The sequence below is a fragment of the Garra rufa genome, chromosome 18, assembly GCF_049309525.1.
Source record: "Garra rufa chromosome 18, GarRuf1.0, whole genome shotgun sequence".
NCBI classification, from domain to species: domain Eukaryota; kingdom Metazoa; phylum Chordata; class Actinopteri; order Cypriniformes; family Cyprinidae; genus Garra; species Garra rufa.
In genome coordinates, this window is record NC_133378.1 from 43535898 (window position 1) to 43560185 (window position 24288).

At 33.0% G+C, this 24288-nt stretch overlaps 1 protein-coding gene across 2 annotated transcripts in view; it reads right to left on the reverse strand.

The window, feature by feature from the left end:
- dlg4b (discs, large homolog 4b (Drosophila)) overlaps positions 1 to 23455 on the reverse strand; it is a 40085-nt gene extending 16630 nt beyond the window's left edge. The window contains exons 1-5 of one of the 2 annotated variants that reach the window (XM_073822620.1): positions 23334 to 23455; positions 22847 to 22966; positions 21192 to 21262; positions 7118 to 7279; positions 3718 to 3768 (exon numbers count right to left, since the gene is read on the reverse strand). In XM_073822620.1, coding sequence (XP_073678721.1) covers positions 3718 to 3768; positions 7118 to 7279; positions 21192 to 21262; positions 22847 to 22966; positions 23334 to 23352 — 423 coding nt within the window. In that variant the 5' untranslated portion in view covers positions 23353 to 23455. Of the gene's footprint in view, positions 1 to 3717; positions 3769 to 7117; positions 7280 to 15024; positions 15143 to 21191; positions 21263 to 22846; positions 22967 to 23333 lie in introns of those variants that run through there. The other variant, XM_073822621.1, reaches the window with a different exon arrangement.
- Between the last annotated feature and the right edge of the window lie 833 nt (positions 23456 to 24288).

Genomic DNA, 24288 nt, shown 5'->3' on the forward strand with positions numbered 1-24288 from the left:
AAGGGCCAATTTTGTGAAACTGAGATTTATCATCTGAAAGCTGAATAAATAAGATTTCCGTTGATGTATGGTTTGTTAGGATAGGACAATAAACCTGAGAGGAAAAGTTGGAACTGTGAGTTAAAAATCACAATTATTTATTCTGAGGTGAAAATGAAAGTTGTAAACTCTGAATTGCGGCAAAAACTCTTAATTCTAAGAAAAAAGTCAGAATTTAGACGTAAAAATTCTTATATAAAATTGGACATATAAAACTGTAAAATGTAAACTTGAAATTGTAAAAATACATAAAAGAAAGAGTTGATATCTCACAATTCTAAATATATCTTGTAATTCTGACTTTTTTTCTCAGAACTGTGAGATGAAAAGTCATAATTATGTTTTTTCTTGTGGTAAAAACAAGCTTCTATAATGAAAAACACTTCTGAAGGAATTAGTAACCGTAGTTAATGTTCATTTCAATATTTACTAGTATATTACTAAAGGCAAAGTTGTATTCTGTTAATATTATGGACCTGAGCAAACATGTAAACAATAAAGCATTAACAACATTAACTAATGGGGCCTTATTGTAAAGTATTAATGAGTTGTCAAAACTCCACTCGCATGTTTATAACCCTATGTTGTAATGTGTCCCATCAAGTAATCAATCGTTTTACACACACTTGATGTCTTTACATCCACTAGAAATGCGACATGTAAGTAAACAAGTGGTCTATATAAAGATCTATATAAAGATCTGAAACCTGAGAGTGCAAAAAATCCAAATATTAAGAAAATCGCCTTTAAAGCTGTGCAAATGAAGTTCTTAGCAATGCATATTACTAATCAAAAATTAATTTTATATATATTTACGGAAGGTAATGTGCAAAATATCATCATGGAACATGATCTTAATATCCTAATGATTTTTGTCATAAAAGAAAAATCAATAATTTTGACCCATACAATGTATTATTGGCTATTGCTACAAATATACCTGTGCTACTGAAGACTGGTTTATGTGTCAGAACATCAAATACTGTCCTACAAATGATCATTAGAGCACAAACAGAGTAATGAAGTAAATGTCAGTCTGTGGAGTGAACAGTGCTGTGTGCTCGATACCGGTGTTGAACTTTCAGTGGAGTTCAGAACACTAAATCAAGAAAAACCTTCAGTACAGGGTTATTATTCACCACATTACTCTCTCTCTCTCTCACTCGAACATGAAGTGTTCCTGTTGCTATGGAGACCAACATCCCTGCCGTTTCCATGGTGATTTGTGTGCTAGTGTGAGTGCAGGAGAGGCAGAGCATCTGTCTGTCTGTCACCTGTGGCTCCGCCCACCGCCCTGCGTCACATGACTCATCTGGACGAACACACCTGACGACCGGCATAAAGTCGCACGCTGACCAACTATCGCCCAGGAAAACATGAGCTGATGGACATGTAAAGTGACCAATCACAGAGTGAATCTGCATTTGGAGGCGGGGCCATCTCAAATCAGAAGAGTAGTCACACATTTAAATTGGCTCCGTCCCAATACACACACCTGAGTGCTCCTAACACACACTACATCCACACTCCAGAGCAGTGTTTATGGATAAAGGACAATAACCATGATAACAAAGATATATCAGTTAAAAAAAACGAATAACGAAAAATTAATAATAAAAATATTGACAGCCAATCAGAATTCACTGATTTTAAAGAGCTTGAGCGTTTAAAGCGACAGACGACAAAACTGCAGAATGATATCACTGCTGTGGACGCTAATATAGTTATCAATATCAGGATTAAAAAAATAAAAAAGGTAATTATGACTCACAATTCAGACTTTATTTCTCTCAATTTTGGAAAAAATAGTTTAAATAATATATAAAATATACATTTATCTAAATTAATGATAAACATAAAAATATAAAGATACGAAGTCAGAATTCTGAGAAGAAAAGTTGGAATTATGAGTTAAAAATTACAATTATTTTTTGTTCCGAGGTGAAAATGAAAGTTGTAAACTCAGAATTGTGACAAAAACTCTCGATTCTAAGAAAAAAGTCAAATTTTGACATAAGAATACTTATACATAATATTACATAGATTGTTAGTAAGATTATTTAATGTAATAGTAAGATTGTTAATGTTTTTTTAAAAACGTTTCTTCTGCTCATCAAGGCTGCATTTATTTGATCAAAACTACAGAAAAAACTGTAATATTGTGAAATATTATTTCAATTTAAAATAATTGTTTTCTGTTATATATATTTTAAAATTTAATTTATTACTGTGATGCAAAGCTGAATATTCAGCATCATTTATTCTTTCTTTTTTTGAGAGAAATTAATACTTTTATTCAGCAAGAATGTGTTAAATTAATAAAAAGTGATAGCATAGATTTACATTGTTAGAAAAGATTTATATTTTGAATAAATGCTGTTACTTTCAACTTCAAAGAATCTTAAAAAAATAATCACAGGTTACAACAAAACATCATTTCCAACATTGATAATTCGGTAACACTTTACAATAAGGTTCATTAGTTAACATTAGTTAACCACATTAGTTAACATGAACTAATAATGAACTGCATTTATTAATCTTTGTTAATGTTAATTTCAACATTTACTAATACATTATTAAAATCTTGTTAACATTAGTTAATGCAGTGTGAACTAACATGAACAAACAATGAACAACTGTATTTCCGTTAACTAACGTTAATGAAGATTAGTAAAAACAGTAACTAATGTATTGCTCATGGTTAGTTCATGTTAGTTAATACATTAACTAATGTTTAACTAATGAACATTATTGTAAAGTGTTACCGATAATTCTAATAATAAATCAGCATATTAGAATGATTTCTGAAGGATCATGTGACACTTAAGACTGGAGTAACAGCTGATGAAAATTCAGCTTTGCATCACAGAAATAAATCATATTTTAAAGTATATTTACACAGAAAACAGATATTTTATATTCTAATAATATTTTACAATTTTACTGTTTTATATTTGATCAAATTAACACATTTTGGTGAGCAGAAGAGACTTCTTTCCTATACATATATACAGTAAAGGTGTGCATGTGTTATAATAATGTAGAATTATATTAATGTAGAAATAAATGCAGCCTTGATGAGCAGAAGATAATTCTTTAAAAAACATTACAAATCTTACTGAGCTGCAGTGTATATCTTGTAATTCTATTTTTTTCTCAGAACTGTGAAATGAAAAGTCATAATTGTTTTTTATCCTGTTTTAAAACAAGCTTCCATAATGAAAAACACTTTTTATTTAATGTTAATTTCACATTTACTAGTACATTACTGTTACTTTTATATAATGGACCTGAGCAAACATAAACTAACAATCAACAGATACTGTAACAGAAATCCTGTATCAAATGTACTGTTCACTGTTAAATAATGCATTAACTAATGGAGCCTTATTGTTTGTATAGAGTTCTGTCAAAACTCCACTTGCATGTTTATAACCCTATGTTGTAGTGATCAACAATTTTACACACACTTGATGTCTTTACGTCCACTAGAAACACATCATGTCAGTAGACATGTGATCAAGTGGTCAAAGACTGCAAGTGTGTGTTAGTGGGACAGACCCTCTGTCAGATCCAGGGAAATGTCTACAGGAAATGACATCACAGCCAATTAGAAACACGTGTGCCGCTGAATCGCATGAGTGTGTGTTTGTTGATCACTAGATGAACCCTTACCAGAGTAGAAGTGGCGTAGAAAGGCGTGTGACCGCTGGGGAGCAGCACCGGCTGAAACACACAACACAGAGACAACACTGACTCTAACTGATGGGAGTGAGACTGGATCTTAACATGAAATCAGTGAAAGTTAAAACTGTTAACATTCAGAGCAGCAAATCAGCATATTAGAATGATTTCTGAAGGATCATGTGACACTGGAGACTGCAGTAATGATGCTGAAAATTCAGCTGCGCATCAAAGCAATAAATTACATTTTAATATATATTAACATAGAAAACAGATCTTTTATATTGTAAAAATATTTTACAATTTTGCTCTGTTATTTTTGATCAAATAAACGCAACCTTGGTGAGCAGAAGAGACTTCTTTCATTTATGTGACCCTGGACCACAAAATCAGTCATAAGGTTAAATTTTACAAAACTGAGATGTATACATCATATGAAAGCTCAATAAATAAGCTTTCTATTGATGTATGGTTTGTTAGGATAGGACAATATTTGACCGAGATACAACTATTTGAAAATCTGGAATCTGAGGGGGCAAAGAAATCCAAATGCTGAGAAAACCACATTTAAAGTTCTTCAAATTAAGATCTTAACAATGCATATTACTAATCAGAAATTACATTTTGATATATTTAAAATAGGAATTTTACAAAAAATCTTCATGGAACATGATCTTTACTTAATTTCCTAATGATTTTTGGCATAAAAGAAAAATCAATAATTTTGACCCATACTATGTATTTTTGGTTATTGCTACAAATAAACGCCAGCGACTTAAGACTGGTTTTGTGCTCCAGGGTCACATATATATATATATATATACAGTAAAGGTGTGCATGTGTGTGTGAGATGACAGTCACTACTATAGAAAATCATGTCTATAGACTAAAACATTTCTGATCTTGATTTGATATTGATTCATTTGCATATACTGCATATCAGGTATTGCAATTGCAAGTTTTTTAAAGAAAAAAAATCTACTAAATCTGTAAACTATACAGGAAAGTATCATTTGGCATATTACTATAATATTACAAATTTAAATTAAAATCCAACAAATTCAAATATTCATTTTATGGTTAAATCATTTCATTAAAATGGTAAACAAACATATCCATTGTACATACGGCTTTGATACGCTACTTTTCAACATAATCATGTTTCTGCTTCAGTTTGTTGTTGAAACAGATCAAAACTTGTTTTCCTGACAGATTTATTCAAACATACAAATAATGAAGTAAAAATATAATGAATATGTAATATTAGGGATGCACCAAAATGAAAACTCTTGGCTGAAGTCAAACAAAATTAAACACTGGGCCGAAGGCTGATTACCAAACACGGTTTTTGTGTCTTTTGCCTTTTTTTTTTTTTTTTACCATTGCATAAATTTAATAGCCAAAATGTGCTTTTTACAGTTTTGTCTTGCTTTTCAAAAAAAGAAAAACATCTATTACAAAACAACAATTATTAAATAACTAAAAATATTTACTTAACACTGAACATTTGTAACATTCTAGTAGACATTATAGTCTACCAACAAACCACAATTAAACTTAAAATGAGTAAGTCAGTAAAATAATACTCTTTGGCCATTTTTAAGAGCCCCTTCTTGAATCAGGCTTGTGTTTGTAATGAACAGATAAATGCAGCCTTGCTGAGCAAAAGAGAATGATAGAATAAATGTATTAATAGAGCTGTTGGAATTATTTTTGTCTTAATTTTATTTGACAGAACAACAGTAAAATGACAATACTAACATTTCTGAATGCTAACTCTTATTTAGTGGTAAACCCGCAAGAAGAGCTCAGTCCTAGTGTTTGCTGGCAGCAGCAGATTTGTGAATGATTGTCATCTTTGGTCTTTGAACCCTGGCTAAGGAGCTGCTGTCAGAATAAACACAATTGGTGTCTGGTGTATTAGACAACAGAACGTTCTGGAGTTGATTGACTAATGGATGATTTCAGTCATCATACAGTAACCTTTCTCTCCTCATGAAGACATGCGATGCGCTTCTAAACAGTCTCTCGCTGTCGCTGCTTGGAATGAGTTTTGTGTCTTTCTCAGACAGTTTTAAATGCTTCCACACTGACCACATGTTTGATCATTAGTGCTGCCTCTGTTTGATCACATCACCTCATTGTTCGCTATCATTTATTCAGCCTTTTCGCTTACTTGGAGTTTTTTTTTTGCCATTTTCGGCCGAATAATTTTGGTTAGCGAACATTCGGTGCATCCCTATGTAATTTAATGCTTATATTAAAAATGTTTCTTTCTCGGAATGTCTTTTCTGAGGTAAATGTGACATGATTGATCTCAAGCCGTTTCATTGACGTTATTCTGCGGTTGAATTTCTAATTGATCATGACTGATTTCACTGAGTTGTCCTGTTTCTTCTGCTGTTCATTCATGTAGTTAAGAGAAGGAGATGATCGCTTTACTACAGTTAAATCTGTCACCACACTTTTAAAAAAGAGACCAAAACAGTATTTACTGATTGAGTTTAGTGTTAAGGGAAAAGTTTACGTCCAGAACAATAATGTACAGATAATGTCCTCACCCCCTCGTCATCCAAGATGTTCATGTCTTTCTTTCTTCAGTTGTAAAGGAATTACATTTCTTGAGGAAACATTTCAGGATTTCTCTCCATATAGTGGACTTCTATGATGCCCTGAGTTTGAACTTCCAAAATGCAGTTTAAATGCAGCTTCCAAGAGCTCTAAACGATCCCAGCCGAGGAAGAAGAGTCTTATCTAGAGAAACGATTGACTATTTTCTAAAAATTGTTACAATTTATATACTTTACATATGTTTTTCGACATACCCTAACTGTCTTGAACCAGAATACACAGTTGACACAGAGCTAGACAAGACCAGCATTTGAGGTTAAAAGTGTATAAATATTATTTTTTTAGATAATAACCAATCGTTTCGTTAGATAAGACTCTTCTTCCTCAGCTGGGATCGTTTAGAGTCCTTTGAAGCTGCATTTTGGAAGTTCAAACTCAGAGCACCATTGAAGTCCACTATATGGAGAGAAATCCTGAAATGTTTCCTCAAGAAATGTAATTCCTTTACAACTGAAGAAAGAAAGACATGAACATCTTGGATGACGAGGGGGTGAGTACATTATTAAGAAAATGTTATTTTGGAAGCGAAGTAACCCTTTATGAATTGATATTGAGATTATTAAAATCTGATTAAAAAAACTGATATTGTGAAGCGTGACTGTAGATTAGTCCGTCGTAACCATCGTGTGTCCCACTTTGAGACGTCAAAGCCCTGGTCATCATATCATGATGAGGTCAGAAGTGAAGCAGAGGTCAAAGGTCACGGTTTAAAGCAGTATTAAAGCTGTGAGCAGATGTGTGCTAACGACTGGAGTCTTACCTTGGCAGGTGATACGTGCATCTGAGGCGTGTAACCGTGGATACCGTCGATGGGGGCGTGTCCGGCGTCGCTGACGTGCAGCATCTCTGCGGACTTTCCTGCGGTCAGGTGAGCGGGACTGTGCTGCAGCGGCGGCGTCTCCTCGTCATGATAACGGTACTTCTGCACACATCAACAACAGCTCACGCTCACACACAAACTACAGCTACATAGATAGACTTAATCATATATATACACTGCTGCTCAAAACTTTGAGATCAGTAAGACTTGTAATGTTTTAAAGAAGTCTCTTATGCTCATCAAGGCTGTGTTTATTTGATCAAAAATACAGAAAAATGCAATATTGTGAAATGTTATTTAAAAATTAAATGATGGTTTTGTTTTAATATACTTTAAAATATAATTTATTTCTGTGATGCAAAGCTGCATTTTCATCAGCTGTTCCTCCAGTCTTCAGTGTCACATGATCCTTCAGAAATCATTCTAAGATACTGATTTATTACTTTATTATCAATGTTGGAAACTGTTGTGCTGCAACTGTTTTGATTCGTTTTTTCAGGATTCTTTGATTAACAAGTTAAAAAGAACAGCATTTATTTAAAATATAAATCTTTTCTAACAATGTAAATCTATGCTATCACTTTTTATTAATTTAACACATCCTTGCTGAATAAAAGTATTACTTTCTTTCTAAAAGAAAGAATACAAATGTACTGACCCCAAACTTTCGAACAGTAGTGTATATTGTTAGAAAACCTTTCTATTTTAAATAAATGATGCTCTTTTTTTCTTTTATTGATCAATGAATTCTGAAAAAAGTATCACAGATTCCAAAAAAAAAAATTTAAGCAGCACAACTGTTTTCAACATTGATAATAAATCAGGATATTAGAATGATTTCTGAAGGATCATGTGACACTGAAGACTGGAGTAATGATGCTGAAAATTCAGCTTTGCATCACAGGAATAAATTACATTTTAAAATATCTTCACATAAAAAACTGTTATTTCAAACTGAAAATAATATTTCACAATATTACAGTTTTTGTTTTTTCAGCCTTGATGAGCAGAAGAAAGTCTTTAAAAACCTTTAAAAATCTAAAATTTATATATATATATAAGAAATATTTAATATTTATCAAATAAATAAATAAAACCTTAAAAAAATTATAAAAAATACAAATAATAATGACAAACCTCTAAAAAAAACTTATGTACTTTATAAAGGTCAATGACCAATAAAGAGGCAAAAACTGTGACCCTGGACCTCAAAACCAGTCATAAGGGTCAATTTTTTAAAAAGATTTTTGATAGGATAGGACAATATTTGGCTGATATACAACTATATAAAGATCTGAAACCTGAGAGTGCAAAAAAAATCTAAATATTGAGAAAATGAAATATGAAGTTCTTAGCCATGCATATTACTAATAAAGATGAAGTTTTAATATATTTACAGTTGGAAATTTACAAAATATCTTCATGGAACATGATCTTTACTTAATATCCTAATGATTTTTGGCAGAAAAGAAAAATGGATAATTTTGACCCGTACAATGTATTGTTGGCTATTGCTACAAATAAACCCGTGCTCCAGGGTCACATATGTAATATTTAATATTCAGTGTAACAGTAGTGTTATATTTGTATATTGATAGCATGATGATTTCACGGGTTTCTGAAAAGAATATGCACATATGCATGAAGCGCACACACAGACGCAGGGGATTGTGGGATTGGCCAGACGGGGGCGACACAGAGCTGCTCAGTATTCCACTCAGAGCCCACTGCAGAGCTGAGGAGGCTGATGATGTCATCAGAGCGGGACGAGACGCCATTCAGACCCTCAGAAGAAGAACAGTGCAGCACCAATGAAATGAGACGCCACACTACAGCATCACACACACACACACACACACACACACACACACACACACACACACACACACACACACACACACACACACACACACACACACACACACACACACACACACACACACACACACACACACACACAGGGCTGTTTGCCAAATCACATACTTCTCTACATAGTAGACAACAACGAGCTGTATGTCTGAATTCACAGTATTCAAACCAAACTAAATGAAACTGAATGACCTGATTCTCACATGAAGCGCATCTGATGAACACTTTAGTATCCTGAGAGAGTTTCTGAATGACAGCGATGCTCACATATGGATGTAGTACGTCTAGAACATCTCCCTTTACAGCATAAATGACTTTGGATGAATGAGTGTCAATGCAATCCTTCTTCTTTTGGTCTGTTAAAGAGGAGACACTGCGGGCAAAACACTGTTTTTTCATGCACCTGTCCAGTTTGAGATGTTGGGCTTTTTCATAAAATGTTTTTCAGACTAGTGGAAAGAAAACACCCAAAAGACACTGTTAAGTCTTTCTTTTATAGCACTTTATCTATTTGTGTCAATAGGTTTCAATTACAATACAGATTTCTAAAATCAATAAGTGTTTTCTCCTACACTGAGCCATAAATCTCCACTTCAGCAGCACTTACACACACCACACTTTACATTTGTGTTCCTGTCTGTATCCTGAAGGGTTTTACAGAGGGGTTTGTTCATTTATAATTTGCTTGATTTTATACAACATTGTATTTCCCCCAAAATTGTGAAAAACTGTGTTTTCTGTCTGTTCTAAATATGTTTCTAAATTATGGAGTGACAAAACAAGAAATAATAAAAATTAAACAATTTTAAAACTATCCAGTGTTTAGATTGTTGTACTAGAAATGTATGCAAATAAGCGCATATTATAAATAATGCCTCATTTGCATATTTAAACCACATTTTAAAAACTTGTAATACAAAAAATGTTTGCAATCAATGTAATCAATCAACTGAGTAAGGTGATAACTAATTTAGTAGGTCATTTTTATTAACGTTAATTAATAGTCATTATTTTAATATGTTTAGCTATAAAGTTGGATTTATCTGATCCTACTTTTCACTGTTATTTCTACATTTTATTAAGCTAAACACTGTATTACACTCATGTAGTCAGTCATGTAATTCTGCAAAATGCAGTTTATGATTATGAAACATTAGTAAAAATAAAATCTGTAAACAAGCTGTAGGGAATGTTGTATATGTTCCCCTTGGGGTTCTCACAAGAAAATTACACTAAAAAACTTGAACTGGAACCAACAACAATAACCGAACTAGACAAAAGTATACAAAATATTTTAAATTAATAATTATAAATTAAATTATTTCTTTAGCCATCTTCAAGAAACTGCTAAAAACACATCTTTATTTGTGACCCTGGACCACAAAGTCATAAAAGTACATTTTAGTTTGTTAGGAGAGGACAATATTTGGCTACTTAAAATCTGGAATCTGAGGGTGCCAAAAAAATCTAAATATTGAGAAAATCACCTTTAAAGTTGTTCAAATGAAGTTCTTAGCAAAGCATATTACTAATCAATAATTAAGTTTTGATATATTTACGGTAGGAAATTTTCATGGAACATGATCTTAATATCCTAATGATTTTTTGGCATAAAATTAAATTGAAATGAAAAATGTTGACCCCCTACAATGTATTGTTGGCTATTGCTACAAATGTACCTGTGCTACCTAAGACTGGTTTTGTGCCTCAAGGTCACCTTTGATCCTCTAACTCTAGTATTCTCTATTATAATTCTATTTTATCTATTTGTTTTCCTTTTTAAAGACTTGCACTCTATTTGTTTTCTTTAAAAAAGGCGTCTAACACTAGCTTTCTTTATTCTATGTTTTCTTTTTATTTATTATATAACTAACAAAAAACAACAACAACAAAAAGCCTTGCTATGTGTACTGTGTTAGGCTAACTGAGACTTGTCATAGTCATTATTGTTGATCTTTTGTTGATTTTGATTTCTTCCATTGTCCTCGTACCATTGTAAGATGCTTTGGATAAAAGCGTCTGCTAAATGACTAAATGTAAGAAGGTTTAATATTTAGTTATTCTAATTTGGTTTTCAAAAAAATAACCAAAATGAAACCATATGGTGAAAACGCAAGGTTATGAGGCCTTATAACCTGAACACCATGCTTTAATGTTTCTGTTTCGGCGAAAGAAGGTTCTTCAGATTATAAAAAGGTAAGAAAGAGATGGTTCTTTAAAGGAACCAAAAATGGTTCTTCTATGACATACCTTTGAAAGCACCTTTATTTTTAAGAGTGTTGGAACCAAACAACACTAGATCCCACTGACTTCCACTGTACAGACATTTCTCAGAATCAGTCAGTCAAACAGGTTTGACAATTCAAGCAGTCAATGACGACAGAAGGTTTCGCTTTAAGAATCTGAATAAATGTGGCAGGCTGGTGGGATTTCATAAGTTCTTACATAAAGCAGTAGAACATAAAGTTCACACTAGAGCTTGAGTGACTAAAGTCTGAAACAAACACGTCTCTATAGCTGTGAGAGCAGCTGGAACACATGAGATCTCAGCAGCATCTGCCCATCAAGATCCTGAACAACCAACAGCACTGAGATCTGCTGCTCCACCTGCTGGATGATCCTCAAGAAGATCAAAACACACCAGAAGACATGGACAAACGTGAAAATCACCATCATGGATCTCTAGAGATCAGCAATTACTGGAAAATATCCCAAGAAGAACAAAACCTAGACTTCTAATTATACCGTATTGACCCAAATATAAGATGACCCTTCTTTTTCAAGATGTGAAACCAAATCTTGTGTTTCTTAATTTATTTTCGTATTGCATATTTATTTATTTTTTGTTTTGAAAGGATGGTTAATACTGGTAAAATGTACCAATAATCACATTAAAAAAATACACACTTTCTGATCTACAATAAAAATAACGGGTAGCCCATCATTATTTAACAATTAGTCTGTCCAACTCATAGCAGCCTACCAAAATGTCATTAACGGTAGAAGAGAAAACTTACTGTAGTCTTCAGATCTTATCGTTTTGACGACCAATTTAAAAAAAAAAAAAAAAATGTATTTCCAAGAAAAAAACATCATCTTACACTACCGTTCAAAAGTTTGGGGTCAGTACATTTTTATTGTTTCTTTTCTTTTTTTAAAGAAATTAATACTTTTATTCACCAAGGATGTATTAAGTTAAGAATTAAAAGTTTATTAAAAGTTAATAATAAATCATTTACATTGTTATAAAATATTTATATTTTGAATAAACACTGTACTTTTTAAACTTGTTATTCATGAAAGAATCCTGAAAAAAAAAATCACAGGTTCCAAAAAATATTTGTTGATATTTTCCAACATTGATCATTCTAATAATAAATCAGTGTATTAGAATGATTTCTGAAGGATCATGTGACACTGAAGACTGGAGTAACAGCTGATAAAAATTCAGCTTTTCATCACAGGAATAAATTGCATTTTAAAGTATGTTAAAATAAAAAACATTATTTTATATTGTAAAAACATTTTGCAATATTACTGTTTTTTTCTGTATCTTTAATCAAATAAATGCAGCCTTGATGAGCAGAAGAGACTTCTTTAAAGACTATTACAATCTTTTGAACGGTAGTGTATATTCAGATCAATGCGGTAATAAGAAATGCCTTAGACTCATTGTAATTTATAATGAGGGGCGGGGCTAACATTTAAACTGGGAAACGCCCACTTTTAGAAACGTATGTTCATACCTACATTTAAAAAAATACTAAATACTCAATTAGAGGTTCCCATAAATTGTCTTATGTCTGGCAACCCTTATTAACATATTTCACCGCTATAAAGGTACTTCCTTGACATTCTAATATTCCTGATTGTGGTACCCCCTTTTTGTTTTTATTTATTTATTTATTTTTCCATTTTTATTGAACTATTGCACAACCATCTTTGTTGTATTCCAATCAACATCATTATTAATATTAGGCATTATGTTCTTTAGAATAAAAATAAAGAGAGGAAAAAAAAGAAATGTATGTTCGCTGAGAGCTTTCAGTCACAGATTGGTTGGTTTTGAGCCAATCACTTGAGCTGTAAATGTCATGTGACCAGTGACAGTGATGGTCAATGACAACATATGTCGAATTTTACAATTACTAACCGTTTTTATATATAAAACGTACTTTTTATTGACCGCAGAGCATGTTTGCAAACAAATATAGTAACTACTAGACAGTACGCAATTTCAGACACAGACACATCTTAAGGTCCGCTTACTTTTACTGTTGTTAGGTGGATTTTCAAGGGAGGATTCTAGTCATTTTAATAGGAATCCATGATTGTGAATTTTGCATTTAAAGACCGATATTATTTAAAGATCATACAATCCTCATCAATAGTGACATTAAAACATATTTTAGTCTTAATATTAAGAAATGTTCATTGTGCACAAGCAGTACTCCTAAATTAACTAATTTCAGACACAGACACATCTTAAGGTCCGCTTACTTTTACTGTTGTTAGGTGGATTTTCAAGGGAGGATTCTAGTCATTTTAATAGGAATCCATGATTGTGAATTTTGCATTTAAAGACCGATATTATTTAAAGATCATACAATCCTCATCAATAGTGACATTAAAACATATTTTAGTCTTAATATTAAGAAATGTTCATTGTGCACAAGCAGTACTCCTAAATTAACTAAAGTTTAATTACAATGACAGTTATTTTAACTGCAAAAGAAGCACAGTTTATCTCATGTGTTCAACAGATTAAAATCACTTTCTAGGAAACTACTGCAAAGTATAAAAAAATGAAACTTGCTGCATCTGGTGAAAATTGTGTTAAATATTTTAAAAATTAATTTGTATGGGTCAAAATTATCCATTTTTCTTTTATGCCAAAAATCATTAGGATATTAAGATCATGTTCCATGATGATATTTTGTAAATTTCCTACTGTAAATATATTAAAACTTAATTTTTGATTAGTAATATGCATCGCTAAGAACTTCATTTGGACAACTTTAAAGGTGATTTTCTCAAGATTTAGATTTTTTTGCACCCTCAGATTGCAGATTTTCAAATAGTTGTATCTCAGCCAAATGTCGTCCTATCCTAACAAACCAGACATCAATGGAAAGAGTATTTATTCAGCTTTTCATAAAATATTGACCCTTATGACTGGTTTTGTAGTCATTTGAGATGTCACACAATGCTTTTGATCAAGGAATGTGTTTCCATCATCGTTTATGCGCATGTTTTCTTACTGGATAAAACTAAATATCTGCCTCAATGGAGCAGATAAATGCACATCTTTGTTTCCATCCAGCATTAATGTGAACAGTCACAGATTGATCTGAATGTTCTTCAGACAGGAGCTAACCAACCCACACTAACTAGACTAATCTTGAGCTTATGGTCAAACCTGAACTCGGCATGAAGAAAACAGCTTGATAAACATTAAATGCTCAACATGAAGATCATTAGATCACTAGAACATCAACACAAGTCAATTAACAACTCTGTAACGACACGTCATCAACATGCACCTAATGAACAGGCCACACACACACACACACACACACACACACACACACACACACACACACACACACACACACACACACACACACAGGTGAAATCAGCAGCAACACTAAACACACACATATGAGCTGCTCACACACCTGCTGGTTCTTCAGGAACAGTTTAAAGAGCAGCACAGCTCTCTCTCTCTCACACACACACACACACACACACACACACACACACACACACACACTGTGTGTTATATAAAGTGAGATGAGCTGCACACACACAGCTGTATAAATGAGACGCGAGCTCGAGACAGCGGCGCTGAACGAACGCACGCGCGTGAGAACGCTGCGGTATTTAGACACGTCGCGCGCACACGCACTCTCACACTCGCTCGCACACACACACACACACACGCGCGCGCGCGCGGGCGCGGGCTGCAGCGGTCTTACCTTAGTGGTCACTATACACAGGCAGTCCATGTCAGGACTGAGGGGCGACAGAAGCGCTGATTCCCCCCCACCCTCCCCGCTCTCTCCCTCCGCCGGTCGAGCCTCCTCTCCTCCTCGAGCGCCCGTTCACTCACTGTCTCTCTCTCCCTCTCCCTCTCTCTCTCTCTCTCTCCGTCTCACAGCTCGCGCGGGAGAGACAGACGGGTGGGGGGACGAGAACAACAGGACGACACGCGCGTGAAAACATGAGCGGAAACGCGAGGAGAGGCGGTGGGTGACTACTGTTGCCATGGCAGCCAACTGTTGTTGCTCTAGCAACTGTCGAGCAGTTGCCATGGAGACTGAGGGAGGCTGTTACCATGTGGAGCAGCGGTGCGGCAACGCGACTGACGCTGGGGGTCAAAGTTGACAGAACGATCCTTCATCTGTAAGTTCTTAGCAACACTTAAGTTTTTCGGCGTGGAATGACTGGGTTTCGTTTTCGGAATTTCGCTGAGAATCAATAAATGTGAGCGTGCTTCATTTGGCTGCCCCGTTTGTTTTGAAAATCAAGATGAAATCAAAATGGACTATTCTTATTTACCTTTTTCTTAACCTAAGAGTGGGCGTGGCTATTTGTAAATGTTATGGGCGTGGTTTCCGGTCTCATCGGCCAGTTATTTTTAGCTGTACAAAACAGCTTGTTATAACATTAAAGATTAAATTCTAAATATTTTGAGAATAAAGTTGAAATATTATGAGAATAAAGTTGAAACATTATGAGAATAAAGTTAAAATATTTTAAGAATAAAGTTGAAATATAATGAGAATAAAGTTGAAATATTTTGAGAATAAAGTTGCAATATAATGAGAATAAAGTTGAAATATTTTGAGAATAAAGTTGCAATATTATGAGAATAAAGTTGAAATATTATGAGAATAAAGTTGCAATATTTTGAGAATAAAGTTGCAATATTATGAGAATAAAGTTGAAATATTTTGAGAATAAAGTTGCAATATTATGAGAATAAAGTTGAAATATTTTGAGAATAAAGTTGCAATATTATGAGAATAAAGTTAAAATATTATGAGAATAAAGTTGAAATATTATGAGAATAAAGTTGAAATATTTTGATAATAAAGTTGCAATATTATGAGAATAAAGTTAAAATATTTTGAGAATAAAGTTGCAATATTATGAGAATAAAGTTAAAATATTATGAGAATAAAGTTGAAATATTTTGAGAATAAAGTTGCAATATTATGAGAATAAAGCTGAAATATTTTGAGAATAAAGTTGCAATATTATGAGAATAAAGTTGAAATATTTTGAGAATAAAGTTGCAATATTATGAGAATAAAGTTGAAATATTTTGAGAATAAAGTTGCAATATTATGAGAATAAAGTTGCAATATTATGAGAATAAAGTTGAAATATTATGAGAATAAAGTTGCAATATTTTGAGAATAAAGTTGAAATATTATGAGAATAAAGTTGAAATATTTTGAGAATAAAGTTGAAATATTTTGAGAATAAAGTTGAAATATTTTGAGAATAAAGTTGCAATATTTTGAGAATAAAGTTGAAATATTTTGAGAATAAAGTAGAAATATTTTGAGAATAAAGTAGAAATATTTTGAGAATAAAGTTTAAATATGAGAATAAAGTTGAAATATTATGAGAATAAAGTTGAAATATTTTGAGAATAAAGTTGAAATATTTTGAGAATAAAGTTGAAATATTTTGAGAATAAAGTTGAAATATTTTGAGAATAAAGTTGAAATATTTTGAGAATAAAGTTAAAATATTATGAGAATAAAGTTGAAATATTTTGAGAATAAAGTTGAAATATTTTGAGAATAAAGTTAAAATATTATGAGAATAAAGTTGAAATATTTTGAGAATAAAGTTGAAATATTTTGAGAATAAAGTTGAAATATTTTGAGAATAAAGTTGAAATATTTTGAGAATAAAGTTAAAATATTATGAGAATAAAGTTGAAATATTTTGAGAATAAAGTTAAAATATTTTGAGAATAAAGTTGAAATATTTTGAGAATAAAGTTGAAATATTTTGAGAATAAAGTTAAAATATTATGAGAATAAAGTTGAAATATTTTGAGAATAAAGTTGAAATATTTTGAGAATAAAGTTAAAATATTATGAGAATAAAGTTGAAATATTTTGAGAATAAAGTTGAAATATTTTGAGAATAAAGTTGAAATATTATGAGAATAAAGTTGAAATATTTTGAGAATAAAGTTGAAATATTATGAGAATAAAGTTGAAATATTTTGAGAATAAAGTTGAAATATTTTGAGAATAAAGTTGAAATATTTTGAGAATAAAGTTGAAATATTTTGAGAATAAAGTTGAAATATTTTGAGAATAAAGTTGAAATATTTTGAGAATAAAGTTGAAATATTTTGAGAATAAAGTTGAAATATTATGAGAATAAAGTTGAAATATTTTGAGAATAAAGTTGAAATATTATGAGAATAAAGTTGAAATATTTTGAGAATAAAGTTGAAATATTATGAGAATAAAGTTGAAATATTTTGAGAATAAAGTTGAAATATTTTGAGAATAAAGTTGAAATATTTTGAGAATAAAGTTGAAATATTTTGAGAATAAAGTTAAAATATTATGAGAATAAAGTTGAAATATTTTGAGAATAAAGTTAAAATATTTTGAGAATAAAGTTGAAATATTTTGAGAATAAAGTTGAAATATTTTGAGAATAAAGTTAAAATATTATGAGAATAAAGTTGAAATATTTTGAGAATAAAGTTGAAATATTATGAGAATAAAGTTGAAATATTTTGAGAATAAAGTTAAAATATTATGAGAATAAAGTTGAAATATTTTGAGAATAAAGTTGAAATATTTTGAGAATAAAGTTAAAATATTATGAGAATAAAGTTGAAATATTATGAGAATAAAGTTGAAATATTATGAGAATAAAGTTGAAATATTTTGAGAATAAAGTTAAAATATTATGAGAATAAAGTTGAAATATTTTGAGAATAAAGTTGAAATATTTTGAGAATAAAGTTGCAATATTATGAGAATAAAGTTGCAATATTTTGAGAAAAAAGTTGCAATATTATGAGAATAAAGTTAAAATATTATGAGAATAAAGTTGAAATAAAGAAGAAAAACACATTCATAATTTGTATGCCACAGCTGCATCGTCACAAACGTCTGTCATTTGCAGGTGTTTTCCAGCCTGACCAATTTAACAATTCAATCGATTTGAAAACATTTGACTGCAAGAAGACCTGAAAGAGCTCTGACACAATACACAAACACCAGTCTCTTTCACAACTTCTTGCGCTTTAATGGACATCTTGAACATTCAAGTGGTTTTACATTTGATTGGCTGACTGTTCACTTGTCTTTAATAATGTTTGAGCGTTATATTTGTTAGCCTAGTAGTGTCTTGAAGCTTATTTGTTATACAAAATAGCATGGGTCAAAAACTCTTTTATGTTTTGTGGCAGAGCCAGTGAAAGTTTGATCCACTGGCGGCAGAAGAAATACCCGATTTCTAGGTGAATAATCAAATGTTAGTAAACCAGTTTCACTACTCCAAATATTTAGTCTCAAACTTCTGCTAGTTTTCAGTTTAACTTTACAATCATATGATTAAGTTGACAAAATAGACAAAATATTAAATCAGACTAGACATGAAAAGCAGAAGAGTTTGACTGCTGGTGTTAGACTTCTGAAGCCCTCCTATATTCTAAATGAGACGCATGTTGTAGTTTGTAACAGTGTTGTTTCTCATCTCCTCCTCTGTTACCTAATGAAAGCGCTGATGGTTCAGTGCATGAAGTGTTGAATATTCAACCAGGTGTTATTTTGGTTAATGAAGCGCATCACGCAGGTATTTGAAGTGCTGCTATTTATACACACAACGACACAGAATAGAACACTGCAGGACTATGTGAATGAGAACACATCTTTTGTCTATTTTTTTCTTTTCATCAACACATCTGTGTTCTGATCTAAATAAAGATATAAAGGCCTGTTCACCACAAATACAATGACTATAATGAGTTCATACCACAACTATACTAATATTCTCATCTGATGAATGAGAAACACACTGACAGCCAATCACAATCCAGCCTGTATTGAAGAGCTGTTTAAAGCGACAGACGACAAAACTGCAGCACATGCTTATAAAAACAGAATAGTTATTATTTAACATGAACTGTAGTTATCATTATAATTATCATTACACCTAATGCTATTATCATTATTGCTGTAGTTCAGTTTATGGTTGTAGTTTAGTTGGCTTGAGAAAGACAATTTACTGAAATGCTATTTAAACTTATAGTTATTCTTCTTCAGAGACTAAAATGATCAACTCTAACTCCTAGAGCTTTAACTCTCCAAACTCCAAACTCAGTCCAGATCTTCAGACTGATCTGACTCCAGCTGCTGGATCTTTTCAGACTGATCCGACTTACGCTTTTCCTAAAAATGAGGATTAAAACTGGGAAAAATCCCATAGACTTACATTGAGGGAATGTTCAAATGATCAACACTATTCAAACTCACACTGAGAACACTCCTCAAACTAACCTTCTATCAACTAGATTTAGAATACAATTAAACTTGCTAATTATGCTAACAACATGCTAGTGTCCTTGCTAGTATGCTAGAATCATGTTAACAACATGCTAGTAACATGCTAGTCATGCTAAAAACATGCTAGTAACATGTTAATCATGTTAGCAACATGCTAGTAACTGACTAATCATGCTAGCAACATGCTAGTAACATGCTAATCATGCTAGAATCATGCTAGAATCATGCTACAACATGCTAGTAACTTGTTAATCATGCTAGCAACATGCTAGTAACTTGTTAATCATGCTAGCAACATGCTAGTAACATGCTAATCATGCTAGAATCATGCTAGTAACTTGTTAATCATGCTAGCAACATGCTAATCATGCTAGAATCATGCTACAACATGCTAGTAACTTGCAAATGATGCTAACAATATACTAGTAACATACAGCATGTTAGTAACTTGTTAATCACGCTAACATGCTAGTGACTGACAAATGATGCTAAAAATATGCTAATAACATGCTAATCGTGATAAAATCATGCTAGCAACAAGCTAGTAACATGCTAATATCATGCTACAACATGCTAGTAACTGACAAATGATGATAAAAACATGCTAATCGTGATAAAATCATGCTAGCAACAAGCTAGTAACATGATAATCGTAAAAAAATCATGTTAGCCACATTTCAGTAACTTGTTAATCATGCTAGCAACATGCTAGTCATGCTAGTAACTTGCTGTGTATCTACCTATTAACCTTTTTGCTTTTAAAACTACTTTAAACCTCAAACTATTTCAGACTGAAAACCATCAAACTTGATTAAAACTTTAAAACTTTTTTTAAACTTTCAGGTCCGGCTTTCTCTTTTTTTCTCTAGTTATTGTAAGTGTTGTTGAAGTCATTGTTATGATTACAGTTGTGGTTGTTGGTGTGAATGTTCTGGACTGGGCTTCAACAGCACTTGATCTAAATGTGGCATCACAGACCTCTATTGCTTGTATATACAGATAGTTTTACATTTTCTAAGCTAAACCTACTCCTCTTTCTGTGTTTTCTTTGATTACTTTAGTTTTATACCCTTTTTTTAGAGATTATGTCAGGTTTTGCTCACTTCTGGGTACAAATGTTGTCCTCAAAATATGGTTAAGTACACACACACACACACACACACACACACAGACACAGACAGACACACACACACAGACACACACACACACACACACACACACACACACACACACACACACAGACACAGACACACACACACACAGACACACACACACACACACACACACACACACACACACACACACACACACACACACACACAGACACACACACACACACACACACACACACACACACACACACACACACAGACACAGACACAGACACACACACACACACACACACACACACACACACACACACACACACACACACACACACACACACACACACACACACACACACACACACACAGACAGACACACACACACAGACACACACACACACACACACACACACACACACACACACACACACACACACACACAGACACACACACACACACACACACACACACACACACACTCACCAGTCCTGGAGTCAGCACTCGACTTCCTGTCTGATTCTCAAACACCGTCAGCTCATAAAACTCCTGAATATCTGTGGAAAAAACACACATACTTAATATTTAAGGACCAGAAACATACTGACAGCTAAAAGATTGCAGTAATTATGATCAGAAATACAGTAAACACTTAGAAAACTGAGGAAACATATTCAGTCATAAATATAAAACAGTGGGGACATTGAGAAATTAATACTTTTATTCATGAAGAGCACATTAAATTGCTCAAAAGTGACAGTAAAGACATTTTCTAATTGAAATAAATGCTGTTCTTTTGAACTTTCAATTCATCTGTGAATCCTGAAAAATAAAATATATGACCATTTCCACAACAATATCAGGCAGCACAACTGTTTCCAACACTGATAATAATCAGAAATGTTTGTTGAGCAGTAAATCAGGATATTAGAATGATTTCTGAAGGATCATGTGACACTGAAGACTAATGGCTGATAAAAAAAAAAAAGTCATGTTAATGCAATTTAAAACAGTGGTTTGCTATTTTAATACTTATACATCATTACTGCAGTCTTCAGTGTCACATGATCCTTCAGAAATCATTCTAAAATACTGATTTATTACTTTTATTATCAATGTTGGAAACTGTTGTGCTGCTTAATATCTTTTTGAAACCTGTGATAATTGTTTTCAGGATTCTTTGAAAAATAAAAGACTAAAAAGAACAGTATTTCTTTAAAATAGAAAACTTTTGTAACAATAAACACCTCATTCAAAGTTTGGGGTCAGTAAATGTTTTTTTTCTTTCACTTTTTGAAAGAAATTAAGCAAGGATGTGTTAAATTGATAAATAGTGATAGTAAAGACTTCTATTTTGAATAAATGCTGTTCTTTTTAACTTGTTCTTTCATCAAAGAATCCTGAAAAAATTATCACAGGTTTCAAAAAGATATTAAGCAGCACAACTGTTTCCAACATTAATGATAATAAAAGTAATAGTAATAGATCTGATGGATCATGTGACACTGAAGACTAATGGCTGATAAAAAAAATTCAACAGAAATAAATTATATGTTAAAGTATATTGAAATTGCAATATTTCGTTATATTTTTTTTTGTATTTTTGATCAAATAAATTCAACTTTGATGCGCATAATAAAAATAAAAATAAAATCTTACTGATCCCAAACTTTTGAGCAGCACTATATATTTATAGAATGAAAAAACAGCTGTTCTACATTGTAATATTTCACATTTTGACAGTATTTTTTTATTGAACAAATGCAGCCTTGATGAGATTTCTCTCAGAAACATTACACAAATCTTAACAATTCCACATTTGTGTCCGGCGGTGTAATTCAGATGTCTGATTAGTGGATTATGAATCATCTGAGCGTGTGATGATCCGCTCGTGTCTGTGTGTCAATTAAAAGCGTCTGGTCTGCCAGCAGGGAATCCTGACGCTGATTGACAGCGCCATTCATCCTCAGCGACCAATCACACGCCGCTCAACCTGCCAAGCCCCGCCTCCAGTGACCTCTCTAATCTGTGTGAGTAAATCTCCCAATGACAGATTACACACTAAATATAGAGAGTACCGACACTCGCCGCTGATTAGCTCTGTGTGTGTGTGTGTGTGTGTGTGTGTGTGTGTGTCTCACCCAGCAGAGCCTGAAACAGGTCACTCTGAAAGATGGTCAAGAGTCTCTCAGCACGATTCCTGAAACCTTCATCACCTGCTGACTGACAGGCTTCCATCGCCTGCAGCGCTCGCTCCGTATCTGACACACAAACACAGCATTACACACACGGAACAGATTATAATGTGTGTTACTGTAACCCTGAACATAACACATATGTAATCACCAGCAGCACAGAGCATCACAGAGACAGACCTGAAACATCTCACACTCACACTCAACTCAATCTTCATTTAGAAACTGCTTTTAATAATATAGATTGTGTCAAAGCAGGAAAATAGTGTGTCAATGATGCAAAAGGCTAACAGTAAACACACACACACACACACACTCACTCACACACACACACACACACACACACACACACACACACACACACACACACACACACACACACACACACACACACACACACACACACACACACACTCAGAGCGGAATGTCTCACCTTCTCGTTTGAGAGGCATGTCTGCTGTGGTTGTCTCTGATGTGTGTCCGTCTCCAGCTGTCGTTTGATCCTCTGAACTTAAACCTCTTTAGGGCTTTGAGCCGCTGCCCCGCGGCCTGCTGGGAGATGTAGTTCAGCCTGGCCATCTGTCAATCAAACACAGCCTTCATCAGGACTGAGTGAGTGAATGAGACAGACTCACCAATATGATGTTTCCTCTGTAGATCTGTTTCGAGGGGTTAAAACACACCTGTCCTCAACACACATTCATTCATGACTACAGTACAAACACACACTCATTCATTTTTAGCACTAGTGAACATTTAATAAAATGTATTAACTGATTACTTCCAAAATAAAACTTTTCTTAACATGTGCTCACCCCCTTGTCATCCAAGATGTTCTTTCTTTCTTCAGTCGCAAAGAATTTAATTTTTTTAGGAAAACATTCCAGGATTTTTCTCCATATAGTGAACTTCAATGGTGCTCAACGGATTGAAAGTTAAAAATGCAGTTTTTAATCCTTCAAAGGACTCTAAACGATCCGATCTGAGGAATAAGAGTCTTATCTGGTGAATACTTTTTAACCTCAAATGCTGGTCTGCTACAGTTAGGGTATGTCTAAAAATTCCCATCTCATTTTCTCCTCCAACTTCAAAATCATCCTCCATCGCTGCAGAAGTACAGACCCAGTGTTTACAAAGTGAACGTGCAAAGAAGATCAAACACACTTTACAAAAAAAAAAAAAGTTAAAACTGTGATGTAGGATGATTTTGAAGTTAGAGAACAAAATGAGATGGCAGTTTTTAGACATGCCCTAACTGTCTTGAACTGGAGTACACAGAGAACACATGTGCATCGCAGAGCTAGACAAGACCAGCATTTGAGATCAAAAAGTCTATAAATATAACTTTTTTTAAGCAAATAACTGATTGTTTCGCTAGATAAGACCTT